We start from the raw sequence: 20,495 nt of genomic DNA, 5'->3' as shown, positions 1-20,495 counted from the left end.
CGAGTAACCGTTAACATTTGTTAGGCCTAACATAACAGTAACACTGACTTAGCCCTGTATTGACTTTGTCTTTGGCCGACTTACTGAGATGGCGAGTCTAACTCTTTAACGTTAGTCTAAACGTAGTCGTTAGATCTGTCAGTGTCAGTGTCACCGGTTATTGTATATGGTGCCATCTCTAACGTACGTTAACAAGTTGATGTTAGTTATCTATAGATGTCAACTTACTGAGTCAGTAATAGTGGTACTCTCATCCTGTTGGATATCGCCGCAATATCATCCGTGACGTGTTAATTTCGTGTCACAAAGACAAAAGTTGCCAAGATCTAATAGTATTAGATGTCTAGATCTAGATGTAGTCTAGATCTATAATATAAATTTTGTGAACCACTGGTAACTTAAAAGTGAAAGGTCTAGACTTCACTTAGTCTATAATTAGACCAGACATTCATGAGGCAAAGGCCTATTTAGTAGATCTATTCTTATTCTATTTTAACGTCAATTCCTACTAACTCGCCACGTGTTATTCCTAAGGCCAAGGACTTCCGGGTTAGTGATTTTTTTTTCTCATAAATACCAACAGCAGACGTGTTTCATTTGCATTCTTGTGCAGACTTCATGAAAATATGTGCAGTATCAAAGAAATATGATGCACATGACAATGCCAGTGTTTTATAGGTGAATGGTTAATACCTTTAAAAGCTGAATGATAATGTAGAGTCTAGGTCTAATTAAGATGTTACAGTCTCTGATAAGAAACAGGTTTGATTGTCATAGACTGTTTCCCAAATGCAGGTACATGTAGTAATATCCAGCTATTTCAATGCAATGCCTTGTTTACAAATACATGTAGATTTATATTCATGTGAATGATAATTCAATTTCTACATGAGACATACCAAGTGCTAAACATAATATCTTGCATCAGTAAAATGTGTAAATGAAGAGACAATTTGAATATGCATCAAATACGAACAGCAGCATTTTTTGACATTCTTTGATCCTGCATAGGCCTACCATTTTGTTTTATGTTTAATATAAATAGAGCAAAATAATTTCAACTTCAGTTTTGTTGGCTGATTTCTTTTTCTTCTCAAAATTAAAGTTGTATCTTGTGCCATGATGTTTGATTTTAATCAAAAGTTCTTAATTTCTTTCTTTTCTTTCAGATGACTGGTGCCATGTAGTAGCGAAGAACTGGACTGTCTCAGAAAAGAAAAGGAAAAGTACAGGGTCGTGTACATCACCAACGGATGTGAATACAAAGGTAATGTAGAGTCTAGGTCTAATTAAGATGTTAAAGTCTCTGATAATAAACAAGTTTGATTGTCGTAGACTCTTTCCCAAATGCAATTAGTAATATTCAGCTTTTTCAAAGCAATGCCTTGTTTACAAGGACATGCAGATTTATTCATGTGAATAATAATTTAAATTCTACATGAGACTTACTAAGTGCTAGACATAAGATCTTGCATCATTGAAATATGTAAAAGGCGAGACAATTTGAATATGCATCAAAAACAGCAGTATTTTTTTGACATTCACTGATCCTGTATACCGTTTTGTTTTATGTTTAATATAAATAGAGCAAAATAATTTCAACTACAGTTTAGTTGGCTGATTTCTTTTTCTCAAAATGAAAGTTGTATCTTGTATCATGATGTTTGATTTCAATTGAAAGTTCTTAATTTCTGTCTTTTCTTTCAGATGACTGATGCCATGCAGTAGCGAAGAGCTGGACTGTTTCAGAGAAGAAGAAAAAAGTACAGCATCGTGCTGATCATCAAGGAATGTGAATACAATGGCTTAGGAAAGAAGACAATCTACAGATAGGATAGAAGGGAGAAATTGGGATGAAGGGCGACAACATAAGGACGGTATATCTACAGTGAAATGTGATTGTAAAGTGGAAACATGAAAGGAGATCCTAAGATTGAAGGTGAAAACAAGGCATTCCATTCTGTGATGTCGTAATTATAATTTTGCTACACTTTAATAACACTACAGAGAGACATTTATATCAAGGAAAGCTTCATGTGGATATGGAATGTTAGATTTTTTTAAGTGTTCATTGGTATGTATTTCATGATAATAAATCTTGAAGGTTTTGTGTGGTAATCATAACCTTGTGATAAATCTTGATAGATTTCTAAGTGCACATTGGCAATATTTAGATGATGCTGTAATCAGATTAAGTTCTATTCTCCTTTATTCTTTTATTTATTATTTTGTTGTCTTCAACCCACTTTGAATGTGTCACGTATGATTCTTATAAACATGGGAACATGCACTCCATGTAAATGATAGGACTTATAACAAATTGACATAATTATTCAACCATCACTAGACAGTTCTGTTATAAGATGTTCTTTATCTAACTAAAATTGTAAATTATGATACGTGTATGTTCCCATGCAAACTCACAACAAAATACAGAAATTTGATTTCTTTTAATAATAATTCATTATGTCTCTAAATTTACAATTAAAGAAAGTGATTGCAATAAGGATGTCAAACATCGTATATTAAAATAATAGATTATTCATTTGTCTCCATCCGTAGTAACGCACGCAACTACAGTGTGCAGTTTGTAGGCTGCTGTGAAAAAAAAAAAAATCACAGGCAGCCCAAGCAGGATTCGAACCACGACCTCTGGATTACTAGACCAGCGTCATAACCACTAGACCACCGGAGTGCCCTGGCGCTACCTTTACACATGAATAATTAAGTATAGAAGGGCTTGGGGGCGCTTCGAAGTTTACTGCTCTTATTGAATATGTACATGTCATTTGCAACTCAACTAAAAATGATTAAACACACTGAAATTCTTACTTTAAATGATATTCATAATCTGTTTTTTTTTTCTTTAATAGCTTGGGATGTACACTTTATACACTGTATCGGTCTACATTTCGCCTACAATATGGAATTCTTTACTTCGAGACATTTGTTTTTCACAAACAAAAAATTAAGAGTCCTTTAAAGGTGCTGTAAAACAGTGGTGTTTGTTTGTTTGTTTGTTTTTTGGTGGGGGGGAGGGGAGGGGAGTCAAATTAGCCTTGGCCCCTCTCCGCCGTCTTTTTTTTTTCCTTTAGCTGCATATTTTTTAGTCATCACATGAAAATTCGTCTGCATCCACCCCGTAGTTTTGCTGATGACCTTTCTTTTTAATTATTTTAGCCACACACAATTTTGGCTGAATTTCCCCAACCCTCTTGTGAATTTGCTAGTACATGTACTAAAACACATTCTCAGAATGTGTTTATAGTACTGGTGGATTAAGGATTCACAGGGAGGGGGGGGTCGGCCAAAATTTCTCTTTTCTCATATGTAACAAGCCTTCGGGGCGAAAGGCTGATATTATGGGCTTTCTACACACATTTTTAGATGCTAATTATTGGTTAACATGAGCATGATCATTTATGTTGTGATTAATTTGTTTCCTTATATATGTATGACTTCTATTAGAGACTTAATTGGCTTGGCACTCCTTACATCGACCTATTTTAGACACCCATTTCCCTCTCTCTCTCTCTCTCGTGCTTTTTCTCTACTGTCCTGTGAATAGTGTAACTACATGTACATGCAGTACCTCTTCTCTTTTGTATGATATACATCAAGTTTTTATCTGAGCATATGGGTGTTGCAGCACTCTCAAGCTTCATGCATATGCAGCAACATCTTTGTGTGGTCATATACATACATGTAGTTATGCTTGATATATTAATTTGAGAATGTTATTCTTTCTCTTGTATATGTTCCGTCCACACTCTATAGATGTAAATGTACGATGTAAGATTTGGTGTGCATGTTCGAACTGTGTTCCTCTTTTTGTGAACACACAAGAACTGATATAATAATGAACTTGAATTACACATATTCTTGAATCTTGATTCCATCTCCATTTGCCATTAGATATGTATTGATTTATGGAGCTCTTCCACAATTGTTATCCTTCCCATTGTCATTACTCATCTCTGAATAATTCAAATTTGATATTCTATTGAGGACCTATGTTTCTTCGATTACATAATGTACCTCTTCAATATATTGCTGCAAAAGGCATAATAAAACATGACCATTATTATATATTTTAAATGAAGCTTGAAATTCTGATAGTGTCGATATTCATGTATTTTTAGGAGTTTATCAGTTTCGAAGAGTGCATGCAGGATGAGTTTATGTTTTTATATGATCAGGTGCAGCTATCATAGAATCTGTTGAGCAGGAAAGAGAAAGATGGAAAATGAGGAATTATGAGTGAATTCGCATGCGAGCCAAATGACAATAATGACACTGATAAAAATTGTGACAAAGTAAATGTCACAAATATGTGGAATAATAAGAAATAAAGAAATTAATATATTATTTCAGAGAAAGAAATAACAGAGTGCATGCATGAGTATGAAAGATGAGTAAATACAAGTAATTATTATTGACTGGCACATCTTTTTCCCAAGATTTAGCGGTATCCTTCATCTTAGAACAAACATTCATAATTATTATGAAAGAAGTGAACTGAATTTGAATTAAAAATAATGTGAAAAAATGAAAAAGTAAGTTAATTAAGTATTTAAAAAAACAGTAAAAAGTAAAAAATATGAAACACAGTATACCGAATACATGTATTACCAAATGATAGATGTCCAAATGCAAAAGTGTTAAATAATAATATATCCACAAAAAAAGGGGGGCAAAGAAATCTTTGGAACGATCAACCACAGCTATAATAACAATACATGCGTGTACTAAATGAAGATGAAAACAATGACAACACTCTTTTTAGAACAATTAAGAGAAACTGGCTTGTATTATCATCTTAATTATCACTAAATGTATTGTAATCATCACAACAATCATTACATGACAATTAATTTCAATTAATAAGGTTATTGTTGATAAGCAGGTATAGCCCTAATAGTATTTGTATGTAAACACATACGAAAATGAAATAGCGACGGTTCGTAAATACACGCGTATTGCACGTTACCTATTGTACAGGCCCTACAGCGCGGGTCTCACGAACCGGCGTAATACAACTTACGTCGGTTCGTGAGACCCGCGCTTAAGTACATAACCTATGGTGCGCGCAAGAAACGATGGATTTACGAACCGACGCAGTGAGTTTGAAGACAGAAATATCGTAAATTTTTTGAATTCACACTAAAATTACACTATGGATAGGAAGAACAACTTCCACTCTCATCACCCTGTCAAAATTTTCACACACAAGACAGGAAAAGTCATTGAAAACGTTGTCTAAAACTTGTGAGATCTTTAAACGCGATTTTCTCAGAACTACATTTTCGCTCAAAAACGAAATAGCGTCGGTTCGTGAAAACGCCGACGATTTTATATATTTTTTATTTTGTATATTTTGATAAAAACTGCAAATTCCCTGAAATTGTAAAGTATACTGTCATAATTATGTTGAGGGTATCATTCACTTTCCCTTCTGAGGAAGGTAAGTCAAGAGCTCTTTCTTTGTGCCACAAAAATGAAATTTTGTGTACAGGTTTTCTTTGCATTTTCTGTATAGCATTCTACTTCTGTGACATCACGAATTGTTGAAGTCTTCTTATCCAGAAGTGATGGCACATAGATCCAACCTAAATTGTAAAAATTCATAACTTTTGTACAGATCGTCCACTTTTTCTCAAACATCAAAAATACTTTCTACTAACTTTTCTGCATTCACTGAACCCACGTATATTTGGGGGGTAATGTCCCCTTTAATCGGACATCCGCTGGAGATCACGAAATGTCCTTTTCTCTATTTTGTTTTGCTCTGTTTAATATTTCTCTCTCTGCCTTTACAAAATGCGTTGGAGAGGAGAATCGGACATCAAACATGACAGAGGAATGCGGAATTGTCGCTCGTATGCCGTCCCTTCCTTCCACTGGGCACCCGGTCTGGGAACGACGCGGTGCAGCTGGGAAGCGGTGTCGATATCCGATAATTTGATAAAAGAAGGGACCTGAAAAACCCATACGGGATGGCATCCCCTTTTCACCTCCTCCGCAGCCTAGTTCCCATGCGTTGTCACTCACATTTAACCCACAATACATTTCAAACACACTTCACTCGTATGTAAGGGATACTGGTACCAAACACTATTCCTGTGCTCCAATCGTATTGTTGAAGACGTACCCTCAGAAACATTATTCCTGACATATAGATTAAGTGCCAAAATCGGGCTAATATAGCGATCGTCTAGAGCTGAAAACGGTCTTTATGCACTTGCATTCTGCTCGTGCTGACATTTCTCGCAGAGCTAATAAAGCAGCGTACGAGGGGGTAAGTGACAAGAATGGCATTGCTGGTGCGCACAAGCATCTGCTCTGTTTCAAGAGTTGGAAAGTTCAAGTTGATGAGATTCCCATGTCGACTCGCTGGGCCGAATTACGGAGGGGCGATGGGAAGGTTTTGGCCCAGGTTAACGAGGTTAATGTGTCCAGAATGCGCTCACTTTCTTTTGCATTGTCTTTTTTTTGGGGGGTAAATTCGACTGGTCGTAATTGAGATGATTGGAAGCTTCTCCTTTTGGTTTTGTATTGATATACTAGTAGATGAACATTCATGATTTAAGGTTGGGTCCTATCGAAACTAATTACAATCTCAGTCGAGCAGCCATTTTTAGAATATCATTCTTTAATTAAATGTAGACTTGCAAGCCAGTTGTTATTGGCGTTTTTTTAATTTGCCATAATGTATATTGATATCGTGGGGGTTTTTCTTCGAACTAAAAACAACAACAAAAAACAAAAACAAAAACAAAAATTGGATGGGCAATCAGAAATGGTGGCTCTAGATATTCATCTCTGCCAGTGTGTTTTAATTGTTCTGCTCTCCTGACGACAAAGATGAAGCGGTCCAGTCCCTTCTGTTCCCCGAGCAAAGTCTACCAAATCACCTGAAATTTTAACCCGTTCCATACTGAATTCTGAAATGCCCATCCTAGACGTACGGAACGGGTTAAGCATACATCATGGAGCTACCTAGCTCCATGCATACATGCAGTAATCAGTGTCCAACTTGGCGTCGCAGACTCACCCAGCACAGATCTTCAGAGGTAGTTGGAAGCATTTGCCCATAGTTTTGCCCTGTAACCCTCTGCGTGCCACATTAATTTTCGTTTCGTAGGTTTATTCGTACACATTTGACTCATTAGCTCAGAAAGGATTAGTTTGGATATGTCTTTATCTCTAGCATGACATCAGTTAATGTCAACGTTGCAAATGTAGTTTCACGTGGGTTGTATTATTAGCAGTAGGGCGTACCCTTTTTTTATTGCCCAATCATCTTCCTTATAAACTACAGTATTTAGTGGAAACATAAATCATTTCTTGTTTATCATTTAGTTAGGTATTTAGTTTTGTATCAGCAGAAGATTATGTATCAGTCACACCCATACTCAAATTGCCGAGAGTAGGCGAGGTTTTCTAAGATAGTCTTCTTCACTCCTTGTGTTGTGGTACGTCATAGTGTGATATCAAATCGTTAGCTGTATAGGCCCTACAAGCGTAAATAAAAGGGGTGGTTTAGTTTTGGTCGAGAAGGGGCTTCGTGTTTTTAATTTTTTAGTGAGATTGTAAGCAACTACTCATAAAATCTGAAAGAGCGTACAATTCTAAAAGGAATTTGATTCAAATCGGTTTGGAAATGGTGGAGATATCCAAAAACAAAGTGGTCCTAGTGAAAAGTGGGCCCCATTGAATTTTATGCTCTTTCATACTATTTCACAACTAGGTTCTCATTATCTGACAAAAATTAAATGATATTAAAAATTTGAGCCTCGGGTCGACAAAAACTGTACTAATCCCTTTAAGCACTTTTGAAAGGGAGTTCCCCTCTTGGTACGTCACGTGCGGTCTCGGCAACTTCTAGAAGAGGTTTGCACAGGTGAATCTATGGTTGCCCCTGGAGCACGTAACCACGGATGGCACCACTTGTAAGTCAGGATCGCAGGTAGTGCTTTAGGCGTGATGTTAGTCACTTTCGTGTGACCATTTGGAGGAGCTGAGCTGACCTGACCGTGAATTTATGAACGTCTGTGACCCGTATAGGTCTGCTCCTTCGTAAGTAGATACGACAGGTAGGGCAGCGTCGATGCGACAGGGAATGTTAGGTATCCTATCGAGCGAGAAGGGCGTTATGCGAAAAACAGAAGCCCGGGCTCGGGTGCATGTCATGGGTGTTCGCACATGTCCCTGTAGTTGTGATATTCGCTCATGTTGTATGTTCCTCCAGTGAGGCCCCTGGTTCCTCACACTGGTTCTTATTAGGTCAGTTGTTCAAGAGAAGTGCAACCTTATCTCAGTCGCTGTGGAGGAGTAAATAGCAAAGATTGTGTAATTTCATACTGAGAAATAGAACCCAGCCCAATGACCTCATTGGTGTCATCTTTTGGTGCTGTTCACTGTAACTGGACGACAGTGTCGTGTTAAGGAAGTTTCGATGGTTATTCCTTCAAGAGCATGTGGGCAGAATAATGTAAGTAAGAAATTCACTTTATGTTTCAATATCAATCAGTCTTGAAATGAATACGTGGGTTCATACCGATTTCATTCTACTGGAAAGGATGAGGGTAATTTTTTCAACTGGACATTATTCGTGCACAAGTATGATAAATATGATAGATAACATCAGTTTGAATGGATATTGGGGGTCGAAGAATATCGTACCGATTATGGATGTTTTTATTCTTTCGAGTTCGGTATCATGGTTGTGAGACTACGTGTTGCATGACAACCAAGTCAAGCTTGATGACACCATCATCCCATCACCCATCGCCCACGCAATTATGCGTTAGGGTCATAATTACAATAACTTCTGTTTTTGTCCATCATTTACCAACCGGGCACGGTGGTACATTGACCTTCAAATGTCCATTGAATTGAGGAGAAGTCGTATTCCGGTTGTATGGTCTTTACGGCGTCATGCAGACGATGGATTATAGGATATGATTATCAAGTCCTCATGTACCGTTTCGGTCGTTGATGCATGTCGAAGAGATATGAAATGAAGGAGTTTGGAAGTCAGTTAGGTAACGCCGTCATCAGATGGTGTTTAGCGCTCGTACGGTAATCCCAGGTATGGACCCAAACAAAACTTTGATTATTCGTAAATTTTTATTTGAACCGATTACCCGATTTTCTTCAAACGTCACTGATCTCTTTTTCCGATATTCTACATTCATTGAATCCGCATATAGGTTTGAGATGAATTTACCTGTAAAGGTAATATTCCAAGTTACGATCTCTGTCTACATTCTGACAAGTTTCTAATTAGGGCATTCGAAAAAGGGGGAAACAGCAGAAAGCGCTACAAGAATGAATGAAGAGGCGGGAAAAGTGAGTCTCTCTATTGGGTTAGACACACGCACACACGAAGATACAAAAAAAAAAAACGTGAAAAAAAAACAACACTAGAACACCGCACCTTAAAATGAAATCGCCCAGTTGTATGACGCGTTTGGTGTGTGTGCTTGCATTGGTTCAGTTTATAAGAGCATAGCAAAATAGCTGAAGCTGAAAGCTCGCTATATCACCGTCAATCATTATTATACATTATATATAATGTCACGAGTCTTTGTATACGCACACTCTTCCACTGTACGTTCAAAGTTTGCTTCATTAGTCCAATTTAATCAAAGTTAATGACCCAGAAACGCATCATTATAACCCTTCCCCACGTCAAACTATGCATATACGCAATATATTGACTTACTTATTGCAGAAGATGGATTCAAGGTACATGTATTGCTATATAGCTCTAATGCAATGACACATGCGTGTTTGTGACCAATAGATTTTTTTCCCTTTTTTTTTTTGGGGGGGGGGGGACGTTCTTACTACTAGATGCCAAGGAATTCATATTTACACCACCTTGTCCATGGGCCCCATGTTTACAAGTAGCAGAACCAGCAGAATGAATCGTAATGTCGCAAATATTATGGCCATGCTACTTTATTTCAACCTACTACGTGAATGACAACTGCCAGGATGATTATGATTTATACCGTTTGTGTTTTTCCCCTCAAAAATCCACTTTGATCCGGCCGTAATCTCCTCTGGAATTTTCTGGCAGATATTTTGAGTTCACCGATCCCAGTGCACCGCAGAAAATACGCTGCGTGTTTTGTAGTTCATTGTGTATGCAGAATGCTTGTACTTGAAATTACTAGGATACAACTATATACACGTAGGAGCCTATACGCTACTCATACTTGCGCTTAGTACCTATACAGCTTATTAAGCTTTGAAACTCCTGGTAACTCCCGTGTCATATACTGAGAATTCTCTTGTTTACAATATGAATGGTATTTTGACACGCTGGTGGTGTAAGGGTTAAAGGGATTGTATAGTTTTGGTTGAGACCTAATTTCAGGTTTCTAACATTCTTTTTGGTGAGATAATGAGAAACCTCTTATGAAATGTGAAAGAGTATGTAATTCCATGAGTTCAACGTTTATTTGATGAAAACTGGTTTTGAAATGGCTGAGATATCCAAAACAGAGTGATTCTAATAAAGTGTGGGACCCAAAGTTTATTACAATCACTTTGTTTTACTTTGTTTTTGAATGTTTCAGTCATTCTAAACCCGATTTTCATTGAAATAAACTTTGAATTCCTCTTAAAATGGTATGCTCTGTACTATTTCATAAATGTTTTCTTGGTATCTCGCAAAAAGATTAAAAGTCCAATTCTTATCTCCACCAATACTGTACTATCCCTTTAAGGTGACACTCGCATTGACCGATGTCGGTGACTATACAGAAGTCAAGTCTCAGTGGTGTTTCCCTTTGAGGGAGCATGGAGCTAGCTCCATGTGTTGTAGCTCCATGGAGAGAGTATAGTGTGACGTGTACTTTCCTGTCAGCCGGTCTGACGTTCACGAAGATCACGGAGGTATCACACACCTCCTTTCAAAGATCATCATAGATGGTGTTTTGGGATCATGGTATCTCCCCGTAGCCACCTCTCTTTAGCAAAGTTTGTCCCCATCCAGTCTCCTCTTGTCTCTGCATAAGCCCCGCGAGGAAGGAATGTGAATTCGCATTCATCTTCTTCTCTGTATGCCGAGCTGGAAGAGATGTGGCTACCATCAAAAGAGAAATACAATCCAAGCGATTGTCCATCACACCGGACGGGCGAGGCTGGCTGTCTTCCCGTTTCCTGGACACCACCCCAGATGTGGAATTATCATCAAGACTTGTGTTTTCCGAGATGATACGGTCAAATCCTCCTCGCTCGCCAACCCCTCTCCTTCCCTTCCCCTCCCGTCCCCCAACACACACGAGCAGAAAAACATATTGTACGAAATGTAAACAAGACTTTAAGACCTACACGGAGACACAAACATAATGCCATATACACACAAGGACATAAACACGAGTGCATGTTCTCACGGGTTTGCAACTGAAGACAGCGTTTGTATCATACAAGCATTATATTATTGTAATACTCGAAGAAAAAAAAAAACCGACTACCCGCACGGTCTGAACCTATTATTCTTGTGTCATCCGTGGAGCTCTGCTGTCATGCTTACGTTGTACTGTACCCTTTATGTCCTCGGACGATAAGCAAAACAAACATTTTGACTAGTCACATGCCTGTCGCGTTTAATGTGTATGATAAAAATACGCCATTTACATAGTACAGCAAGTATACATGCAGAGTTGATAAAGATATTGATGTGTTTCAGATGAACATTATCTGTTACATCATGTATCCGGTACAGTTTTCACCTCTCCTCCCAGTATCTGTCAGTAAGAGGATGGATGAATCGCGAACGAGGCAGAAGGATGACCAAGTACCATGTTAAGGATGTGGGCCTGGAGGGGGGTAAAGGGGTGGAGCCGAGATGAGGAGGATACCTTGTTTCTTTGTCGTCGGGCTCGCATCTGCGTTATCTCGTTAGGAGGATGCCGTCTCGCTGACTCATCGTTGTATCCATACCATCCGTTTATGGTCATTTTTTTTTTCTTTATCCATCTCAGGTCGCAGTGTGCTAGAATACGTCATTGAATACGTTTTGTGGATTTTTAAAAAATACTTTATGGATTCTCGACTTTTTCAAAGTAACTATATTCCCGTATAGACTGCACAATGCGTATCGAAAATCTTGTATAGTGAAATGTCTCCCTTTAGAAAGAGAAGAACAACGCTGGGAAGTTGTCAATTGTCTATCGATAAACACAATATGTTTATGTGGCCTTTCTCAAATGCTCCATTAACAGAGAGAGAAAGTTCGATGTGCTGAGCAAGGGACAATTTCTTTCCTTGAGAAGATGATAGTGGCATATCTCTCGTTGGTATCAGAAATCATTTATCGCGACCTAAAAAAGAAGATGTTCTTATACCTCAGGCCATGCAGGGAGGTGGGAAGAGGCCATGGTATCTGTACGCTGTTTTGGGATCTTTGAACGATGTGATTTGTATATAGCATGGCATGGGATGGGTTTAATAGACACGGCTTTACAGCGCTCGGTGCGCGATTAGCTTTCTTTTCATTAGCTAGTACTAATGGCGCGACAATGTGCTACCAGACCAAGTGGTTTATCAAGGGGCCGAATTTTAAGAAGCAGAAGACGCAAAGATTTCCCTCCGAGATATCCCAGATTTCCTGTCGGAGCTTTCCTGCCAATCCTTCCCACGCGCCAAACAGCGGCGCTGTACGTCCCTTGCCACAACGACCGTGTATGTAGTCTGCGTTCTAGTCGTGCTCCAAACCACTCCTACACCCTCTCGTCACTGGGCTGACGAGGTACAATTATTCTTGCAAACTGTTATGTATTGGGACGAGGGGTTCTATGCAAACGGCATCCGTATTGGCAGAACCATAAATAGCATAGATGATCCTTCCGTAGATGAACCTATTGTATTACGCAAATGATTTATTACTATAAAGTAGGACTCCTATGACGGCCGCAGGTAAAGCAAAATGATGCATGTATATAATATAGGCTACATCACAGGAGACGTCGTATAAGTCACAACGAAGCGGCCATTTTAAACCCCATACAGTATTCGTTCTCAGTGTATTTTTTTTTCCGGCGAGGCTTCAGACATCGTCTTAGATGTCTTGGAAGGGATGAGATGACACGATTATCATGATATAGAAATAACATGTAGGGTCCTGTTGTCCATCTATTCTGTAAAGAGGGTAATCCTATAACCCATATAGGAACGCATTATTGAGAGTTACGTTTCAACGTAAAAGCGATATGTTGTAAGGCAAGAACTTATTAAGCAGACAATAGTTATTGTCTAGACATGAATAGGTGATTATGTCTTGTCGCCAAGATGTCATATCGGTTTTCGTCATTGAGATTGCTTAAGAGTTAAGCAGAGTATGCATTTGCTTATCCATGCTTTGCCCTGCATTTCTCAGAGACGAGAACAGCTCAATTGATCTGTGAAACTTGGCTGTATTATGATCATATCGTACTTGCAATGGAAGACATGCTTGGTTGTTGTTGTTTTTTTTTTTGTCTTGCTGTATTTTTACGACGTAAATTCACGCAGAGAAAACTGTTGATTAGAATAGCAAGAGCACGGTTTTCCTTCTTACCGAGGAAATATTCGTCGATGAATGAATGAAACCGAAAATACATAAAATGCCTGATACTGTGCCCTAAGCTAACATCTATGTCCGCTTAGCTTATTTAGTGCAAAGAAAGATAACACCCGTTATGTCGCCAATAGGCACAAACTGTATGTTCTAATCACTCATGCTGTAGACTTTGTGATAACACACACTAATTATATCAATGACGTATTTAGGGACCTTTATCGAGACCTCATCACCGTATTGAAACTTTTAAAAGCTGATTACCCCTCCCCGTCCTTTTATTATATTGCTTAAATTCCCTCGGCATATAGGTTTGAAATAACACATCAGTCATTGTCAGAATGTCCCATTCCAAAATAAGCTCAGTTTGCCTGAAAATAACAACTTTCGATGTCTACGTGTTCAGGCGTTGGATTACCCTTAAATGGGAATTTCGGACCAGGTAAACGCATGTCTGATAACAAAGAGTAAAATTTTATAAAGCAACAGTGAAACGTTGATCAAAGTCCGATAAAAATTAAGGAAGTTATGAAATTTTGGAGTTTCATAATTTTCTCAAAGCAAGTAGTTCTTAAACAGTCAGTGTGAATATGCAAATACGTGAGCCGGTGATGTCATCACCAAACCACTTGCCATAAAGTTTGTGCGCACAATTTTGAAATGTCCAGTTTGTTATGTTTAAACGCAATTATGCCCCAATCTCAAATCCTAATACGTTGTATATCTGACTCATCTTTATTTTGAAGTTATTCAGCTGGAGGTTTGCGCTTATAGAAAAGTTAATTCATTTTGTCAGTTTATTGTACACGAGTAATGGAATATTGTGAGGTGATGACATCAGTAGGTCACCCATTTGGAACATTGTTTTAGAACTATTTTGCATATATTAGCAAAAATTAACAGCCTTAATAACTTCCCTATTTTGTATCCGATTTTGACCAAATTATCACTATTGTGCTCAGAGAATTTTACCCTTTCTTTTCAGATTAACATTTAACTGGTCTGGAATACCCTTTAAAATGGTGTGCCATCTGAAATTGTTTCTCGCTGTTTCTGATTTGAGAGAGCTTTATATCTTAGGTCAAATTTATCAACAGTCATTTTATAGTCATTATTCGTTTTGATATAAACTTACTATTATTGATCTTCAGATGTCTATTAACTGACTGCATAAATTCAGTGGGATTTCAATAAGTTAAGTGCCATATGGCCTTTCTTAAGAGAACAAAAACACGCTTAAAATATCAGGTGTTAACTAAGAAGGTACACGCTGTCTTTTGTGAAGTCATGGCAGAAAACGGTGGATGTGAAAGAAAGGAACCACGTATATCCGTTGCTAGGTAACACAGCCCCTACTTCCAACTCTCCTTTCATTCAATGAGATTTGAGGCGAACTGAAAATGATGAGATTGTCTTGATAAATCTACCTCCTGTCCCTCATTTACCCACCATGCAATCAGATAACTACCTGAAGTTTGTGTTGCTATTATGAGAGAGAAAGGCAGAGGGAGAGAAGGGAGGAACTCTGATAATTACCGGCAATTTATGTAATCTCTTCGATTTAGCCATCTCTTTCGTTTCACTTCCGAGTGGATGTTTTGAATTGTAGTCCTCCGGTCTTAGTGCAAAAAGATGCATATGGCGCGTAGGGATAGTCAGATAGTCAGCCCGTAAACCGACTCCCTGCATGGTGCACTGAAGTCTTGCGCTTGATTCATTACGTCTGAATCATTTTAAGTGAATCACCTCGCGTACTATCAATTTCCATTAACTCGTCTCATTTTGTGTATGACTGCATCACTCCCAACGCGTTTTTCGTTGCGCTGGCTGGCAGGATACGCCCCTCGTCGCTGCAGAGCGATTAGAGGGTATGTTCGACGGGGGAAGTGGGCGGTATAGTGTTATCACTCGAGCTGAAAATTAGACCGCAAGAGTTAATGTTTAGTCATTTTGTTGAGGGTTCACGTGTAGTTCTTGATTCGATGTCGACGCTTTCGTTTTTGTCGTGACACGGTGAAGCTGTAAAAGGGAAAGTCCCAACTTTATCCTCGATTTCCATATGCGCACGCCTGTTTATGCTATCCGGGGCGTTGAATCTGATGACGTGCATAACGAGCCTTCTCGATTTATTTTTTCCTGAATGGACTTCACTGCTTTAAAATTAGCCCACAAAAAGCATCAGTCACTTTTTTTTAATGGAATTTCGATGAGGAGATCGTCAAACTTGTCAAGGGGAAAATGTTATTTGTGCCACTGTAGAGGCAGAAATTTATTGATTGCGTCGATCGAAGCGACATGGAATTGGTTTTCAGTAATTCAGTTTGGACGTCGTTCCCAGTATTATTTTCGTGTGTAAAAATAGCTGCGAGAAAAGTGTGAACAAATCCCCCTTCTGTTCTGTAGAAAGAATACCGGGTATATTAAAAAGAACTATTCACTGTCTTATCATTGATATTTGTGTTTTTGATTGAAACAGATAAGCTCGGTGCACATCGACGCTAGCGACAGCGGAGCCAGAAAAGATGGATGTGGACTTTCACGCCAACCTCGACGTCGATGTCAACGGGGTCAAAAGTGATGTCGAGATAGAGGATGTGCTTACTGGAGGCGGAAGTGATAAATATGTCAGCAACGGTATGGACATGGACCTCGAGGCCGCATTCGATGCGCAACTGAATGACCTCAACCGAACGCCGGAAGCATTATCTGGCGACGATGCCTGGCCGTCGCCCAACGGTGAGGAACACAGCCCGATCGAGAACGGGGCTGATGTCGTCCACGACGACCAGATGCCGACAGACGCTATGGGTGGAGATGGCTATCTGGATGCTGATATGGACATTGCCACAGAGGGCTCTCTCGATCTCGAGGTCGACCCAGTGCGTGACATTGCGGCGGGATCGCTGGACTTTGACACCGACATCCCCGTCAACGACCATCCTGCTGACCAGTACCCTCCAGACGTGGATGACACGCCCAGGGACGAGGAGTCCCCGGAGCAGCCCATCATGGATATAGAGCAGGATCCCATGCTGAGCCTGGAGCATGCGGCTACACTGGAGCCTACACCAGACACTTCACCAGAGCCTACACCGGAACCTATGCCAGAGTCTACACCAGAGCCTGCACCGGTGCGTCAATCTACACCAACGCGAGAAGAGGAGGAGCTACAGCCGCTGTGTCACGAGTCCGACAAGATGGAGGAGCCAGCACAAGGCGAGCTCCCGGAGCAGGGAGGGGAAGTTGCCGAGGAAGCGCAGCCCCTGATGAGCGACGAGGGTATCGCTGACTTTAATGTGGAAGCGGGAGCACTTACAGAGGGATCCCTCGATCTGGATGTCGGCGACCACGTCATCGATGACGACGATGATGCAGGTATTGTTTTTTTTTTCTAGCAAAGATTTCTTTCCATCTGAAGAATTTCTTCTACTTTGAGCTGTATCCCCAGTAAATAGCAGCAAAATACTGCAAGTAGGTCTTGAAGGGTTTTTATGGAACAACAGAAGAAGAGCTATCAGACAACAGAAAAGAATTATTAAAGCAAATGAATGGCTAGAAAGATGAATATGTGAATAAATGAATAAATGAAAGATTTAATGAATGAATAAGTGATATTATTAATACAAATAATGCATTGGGCAACATGTTATTCAATGTCATGAACTACTTTCAAAGTGTTTTAGCATGGCGATATATTTTTGCGGTTTACTTACTTCCTAAAATTGATTTTGAGGAGAATTGAAAATCATGCACTTAATCACGTTTCTTTTATATTCCAGCTGTAAACAAATCCAGCCCTCCAGTTGTTTTGTCAACATTAACGTGATCATAAAATCTGGGAGACACGCGACATATTGGCCACGAGTTGAATGTTTGGCAGGTATACCTTTCATATAGTCATGCAGCTACCCTGCAATTACATGAATGTCGACCATATTCAGTACACATTGCATCACATACATTAACCCTAAAAAGACTGGGCTATTTTGGTAGCTAGAAAGACGAAAGACTGGGGGGGGGGGGCCTAAAGGTCCCTGAAGATATCGGCCGTGGATCGCGCGATCGCCGCGGAAATTTGCACAATGATAGTGTGCGATGTAATCTACAAGATCGTATATTGAAATTTTCCAAAATAGTCTTCTTTTATTTTATTCTTATTAATTATGCTAATTTGTGCGAGAAATCAGACTCTTTGATCTAAATCAGTAGATAAAGCTCCAAAAGTGCTCATTTTTGGTCTAATTATTCTTTGTGGCATTCTTAGCAAATGTACTTAAAAAAGAATTCAGTATCAAAGTTAATTTGAGATTGTTGTATGAATTTCTATATTTCTGTGTTTTTTTGACCTTTCGTTTTTGTTGTTTTTTTTTACAAAATTTGTGGTAGACCCTTTTTGAAGCATAGTACTCCTAAAACAAATTAATTTTAGCTATTGAGAGTAAAAATAAGCATATTTGTATGAACCATGTGAAAAAAAAATCAATTTGCATTGACTTTGTACACAAAATCACATTTTTGAGCCATTTTCGGCCTCACAAAAAGTTATGTAACTTCAGAATCGTACCCCCGGACGTCACAAATTTGGTGTCAAAATGTGCGGGAAACTCGAAAGAAAAAAGTCATAGAGCATCGCGGCGAGAGCATTGCGTGTTGCAGAGTAATCGCGCGAAATGTCGAGGGGGGGGGGGCTTTTAGGCCCCCCAGTCTTTTTAGGATTAAATGTAATTGTGTGATATAAACAGTAACAAAACAATTTGACGTGAACAAATACAATGAAAACAGAGCATCCACAATACTATCCTATGGACGAAAATACATTTTATCAATCATACATCAATCAATTAGACTCTCAGATCTATGTTAGAAGCCATTATAGAGAACTAAGTCTTGAACAAAGTCTTTAGAACTTTGTAGTTTTGTTTCCTAATTCCATATCTTCCCAGCATTCACTCTGAGTTTGAATGAAGTAGCTGCATAACCAATTTCACAAAATAACTAATATATCTTTTTTTCTCTCCCAATACTTTGTAAATACTTGAAAGGTGCTTTAATATTGCCACATGAATCAGACATCGTGACGTCATTTCCGGCAAAGAGTCAACGCCCTGACTCCGAGAGTTTTTCTTGGCCCACTAAAGGCTGGTCGCCATTGGGCGATAATTTTTCCCCCGCCGTTCTCCCGACAAACAGGTACAGGATGCATGCCAGCCCACGGATGCTCGTCTTAAAGGTCGAGTTTTACAGGTGTCGCCAGGTCGCGCTTGTTTACGCTCGGCTACATCTTTTGCAGCTATGATTGCCCATAGCGCCCAGTATCCAGCATCGAGATCGCGTAGATATCATATCGCTGTGTGATTGCGTGGAATTGCGTGTATTGAAGATACACACTCTAATCACAATACACTGTATTGGCAGTAATTTTCACTACCTGGCACATTTGAATCTGCCAGCAAGGACTGGCCCAGGAAAGATGTTCTGTTTAATAAGGAATGGGACTATTGGTCTTGGAATAAAAGCTAACGGAACGTCAGAAACGGACCACATTGGAAAATTAATTGAGCGGTTTGTAGATGGTTTAGGCTTAATGCAACTTATAATTTTCAAAGATGAAAAGACATATTTTCATTTTTTCATGTAAGTCAGATAGAGGGTTCGCATTTTGGATACATTTGAAAAGAAAAGTAGCTGGAGTTTCGGGGGGGGGGGATGTTCACCAATATTCACCAATGAGAGCCGTTGCAATGTTTAGCGTCATGGAGCAGAGTTTGACGTTTGTCGCACACCCACGGAAAGAATCGATTTCATGGTCGCAAGTGCAATCAAACCAGGGCACTTTAGTCAGAATAGAGTAGGACTTATTTCACCACTTTAAGTACTTGTGCCTTTCTGCGGGTAGTCGACTTTTTGCTTGGTTTGACACAGACAGGAATATATCGCCTGGATGAGCAGTCTTAAAACAGGAAATGTGACCCGCGCTCAAGAACTGTAATGGAGAAATGATAGCTTCAGGGAGGGGTTTTGTTTTTTGTTTTGTTTAAGTTGTTGTTGTTTTTTTTTCCGTGTTATTAACGTTTTATTGTGTATCTAGACTCTCTACCCGCACCTGATTTGATGAGAGCTTGATAAATGCTTGTCTCATCTTTCGTCTGGGTTAAGTTAACATTATATGCAGAAACGGGCGTACAGGTGCTGCCAAACGACAAAAGAAAATGCACAAGAAAGAGAGGGATAGAGATAGAGATAGAATTTGATACCACAGCGCGTGACTCAAGCATAGAATAGCAAAAAGATGGATATACCTCATATACTTCAAAACAATACTCTTCCAAACTGGATCATCAGTATCACTGATCGTGGTTGTCCCGAGTCCAGTATGCACCATTAGTGAACGCTCTAATCGTTCTGGTATATATATATACGCGATGAATTAATTTTCCTCGTTGCATCTACTTCTTGAAAGGTCCCGAGAAGCATTCGCAGCGGGGCACCGTTTTATGAAAGTTGTCCGCTCTGACAAGTCGTCAGTCTGTTGACAATCACCGTGGGAACAGTCAGTGGCCAGAGCTTCTCGGCCAATCGAAAACCGAGGATTTTACCGAAAGTGTCAGAGACTGACAGCTTGTCAGGCGAGGGACTGACAACTTTTATGAAACGGTGTCCAGGTCTCTCCCATCTCATCCAGCTTTGCACGAATAGAAAATGAAATCATTTCAACGCCAGCCCAACTGCAACCCATTTCGGCCAAGCGAGCGAAGCCAACGATTTCTAGCCATGCTAGAAACATATTATTCCGAATGATAGCCTATTTCACATCTTATCAACGAGAACTACAAAATGACATACCGTGCTGTGTGTTTACGGCATGCCAACTTTACGTGATTGCTTTCCTTGCGTCTTCCCTTACATTTAATGGTTTTGT

The 20,495-nt window shown here is 39.4% G+C and overlaps 1 protein-coding gene across 1 annotated transcript in view; it reads left to right on the top strand.

Moving 5' to 3' along the window:
- The window catches only part of LOC139742378 (sodium- and chloride-dependent glycine transporter 1-like), an 86,517-nt gene that overhangs the window by 33,237 nt on the left and 32,785 nt on the right, over nt 1-20,495 (top strand). The window contains exon 2 of the mRNA XM_071652977.1: nt 16,053-16,951. Within this exon, the coding sequence (XP_071509078.1) occupies nt 16,099-16,951 (853 nt within the window). The 5' untranslated portion in view covers nt 16,053-16,098. The remainder of the gene's footprint in view (nt 1-16,052; nt 16,952-20,495) is intronic.

Source organism: Diadema antillarum, unplaced genomic scaffold (assembly GCF_040938485.1).
Source record: "Diadema antillarum isolate AM-2024a unplaced genomic scaffold, OU_Dant_1.0 scf00000003, whole genome shotgun sequence".
NCBI classification, from domain to species: Eukaryota; Metazoa; Echinodermata; class Echinoidea; order Diadematoida; family Diadematidae; genus Diadema; species Diadema antillarum.
The sequence above is the reverse complement of the archived record's forward strand: the minus strand, read 5'-3'. Positions and strand labels throughout refer to the sequence as shown.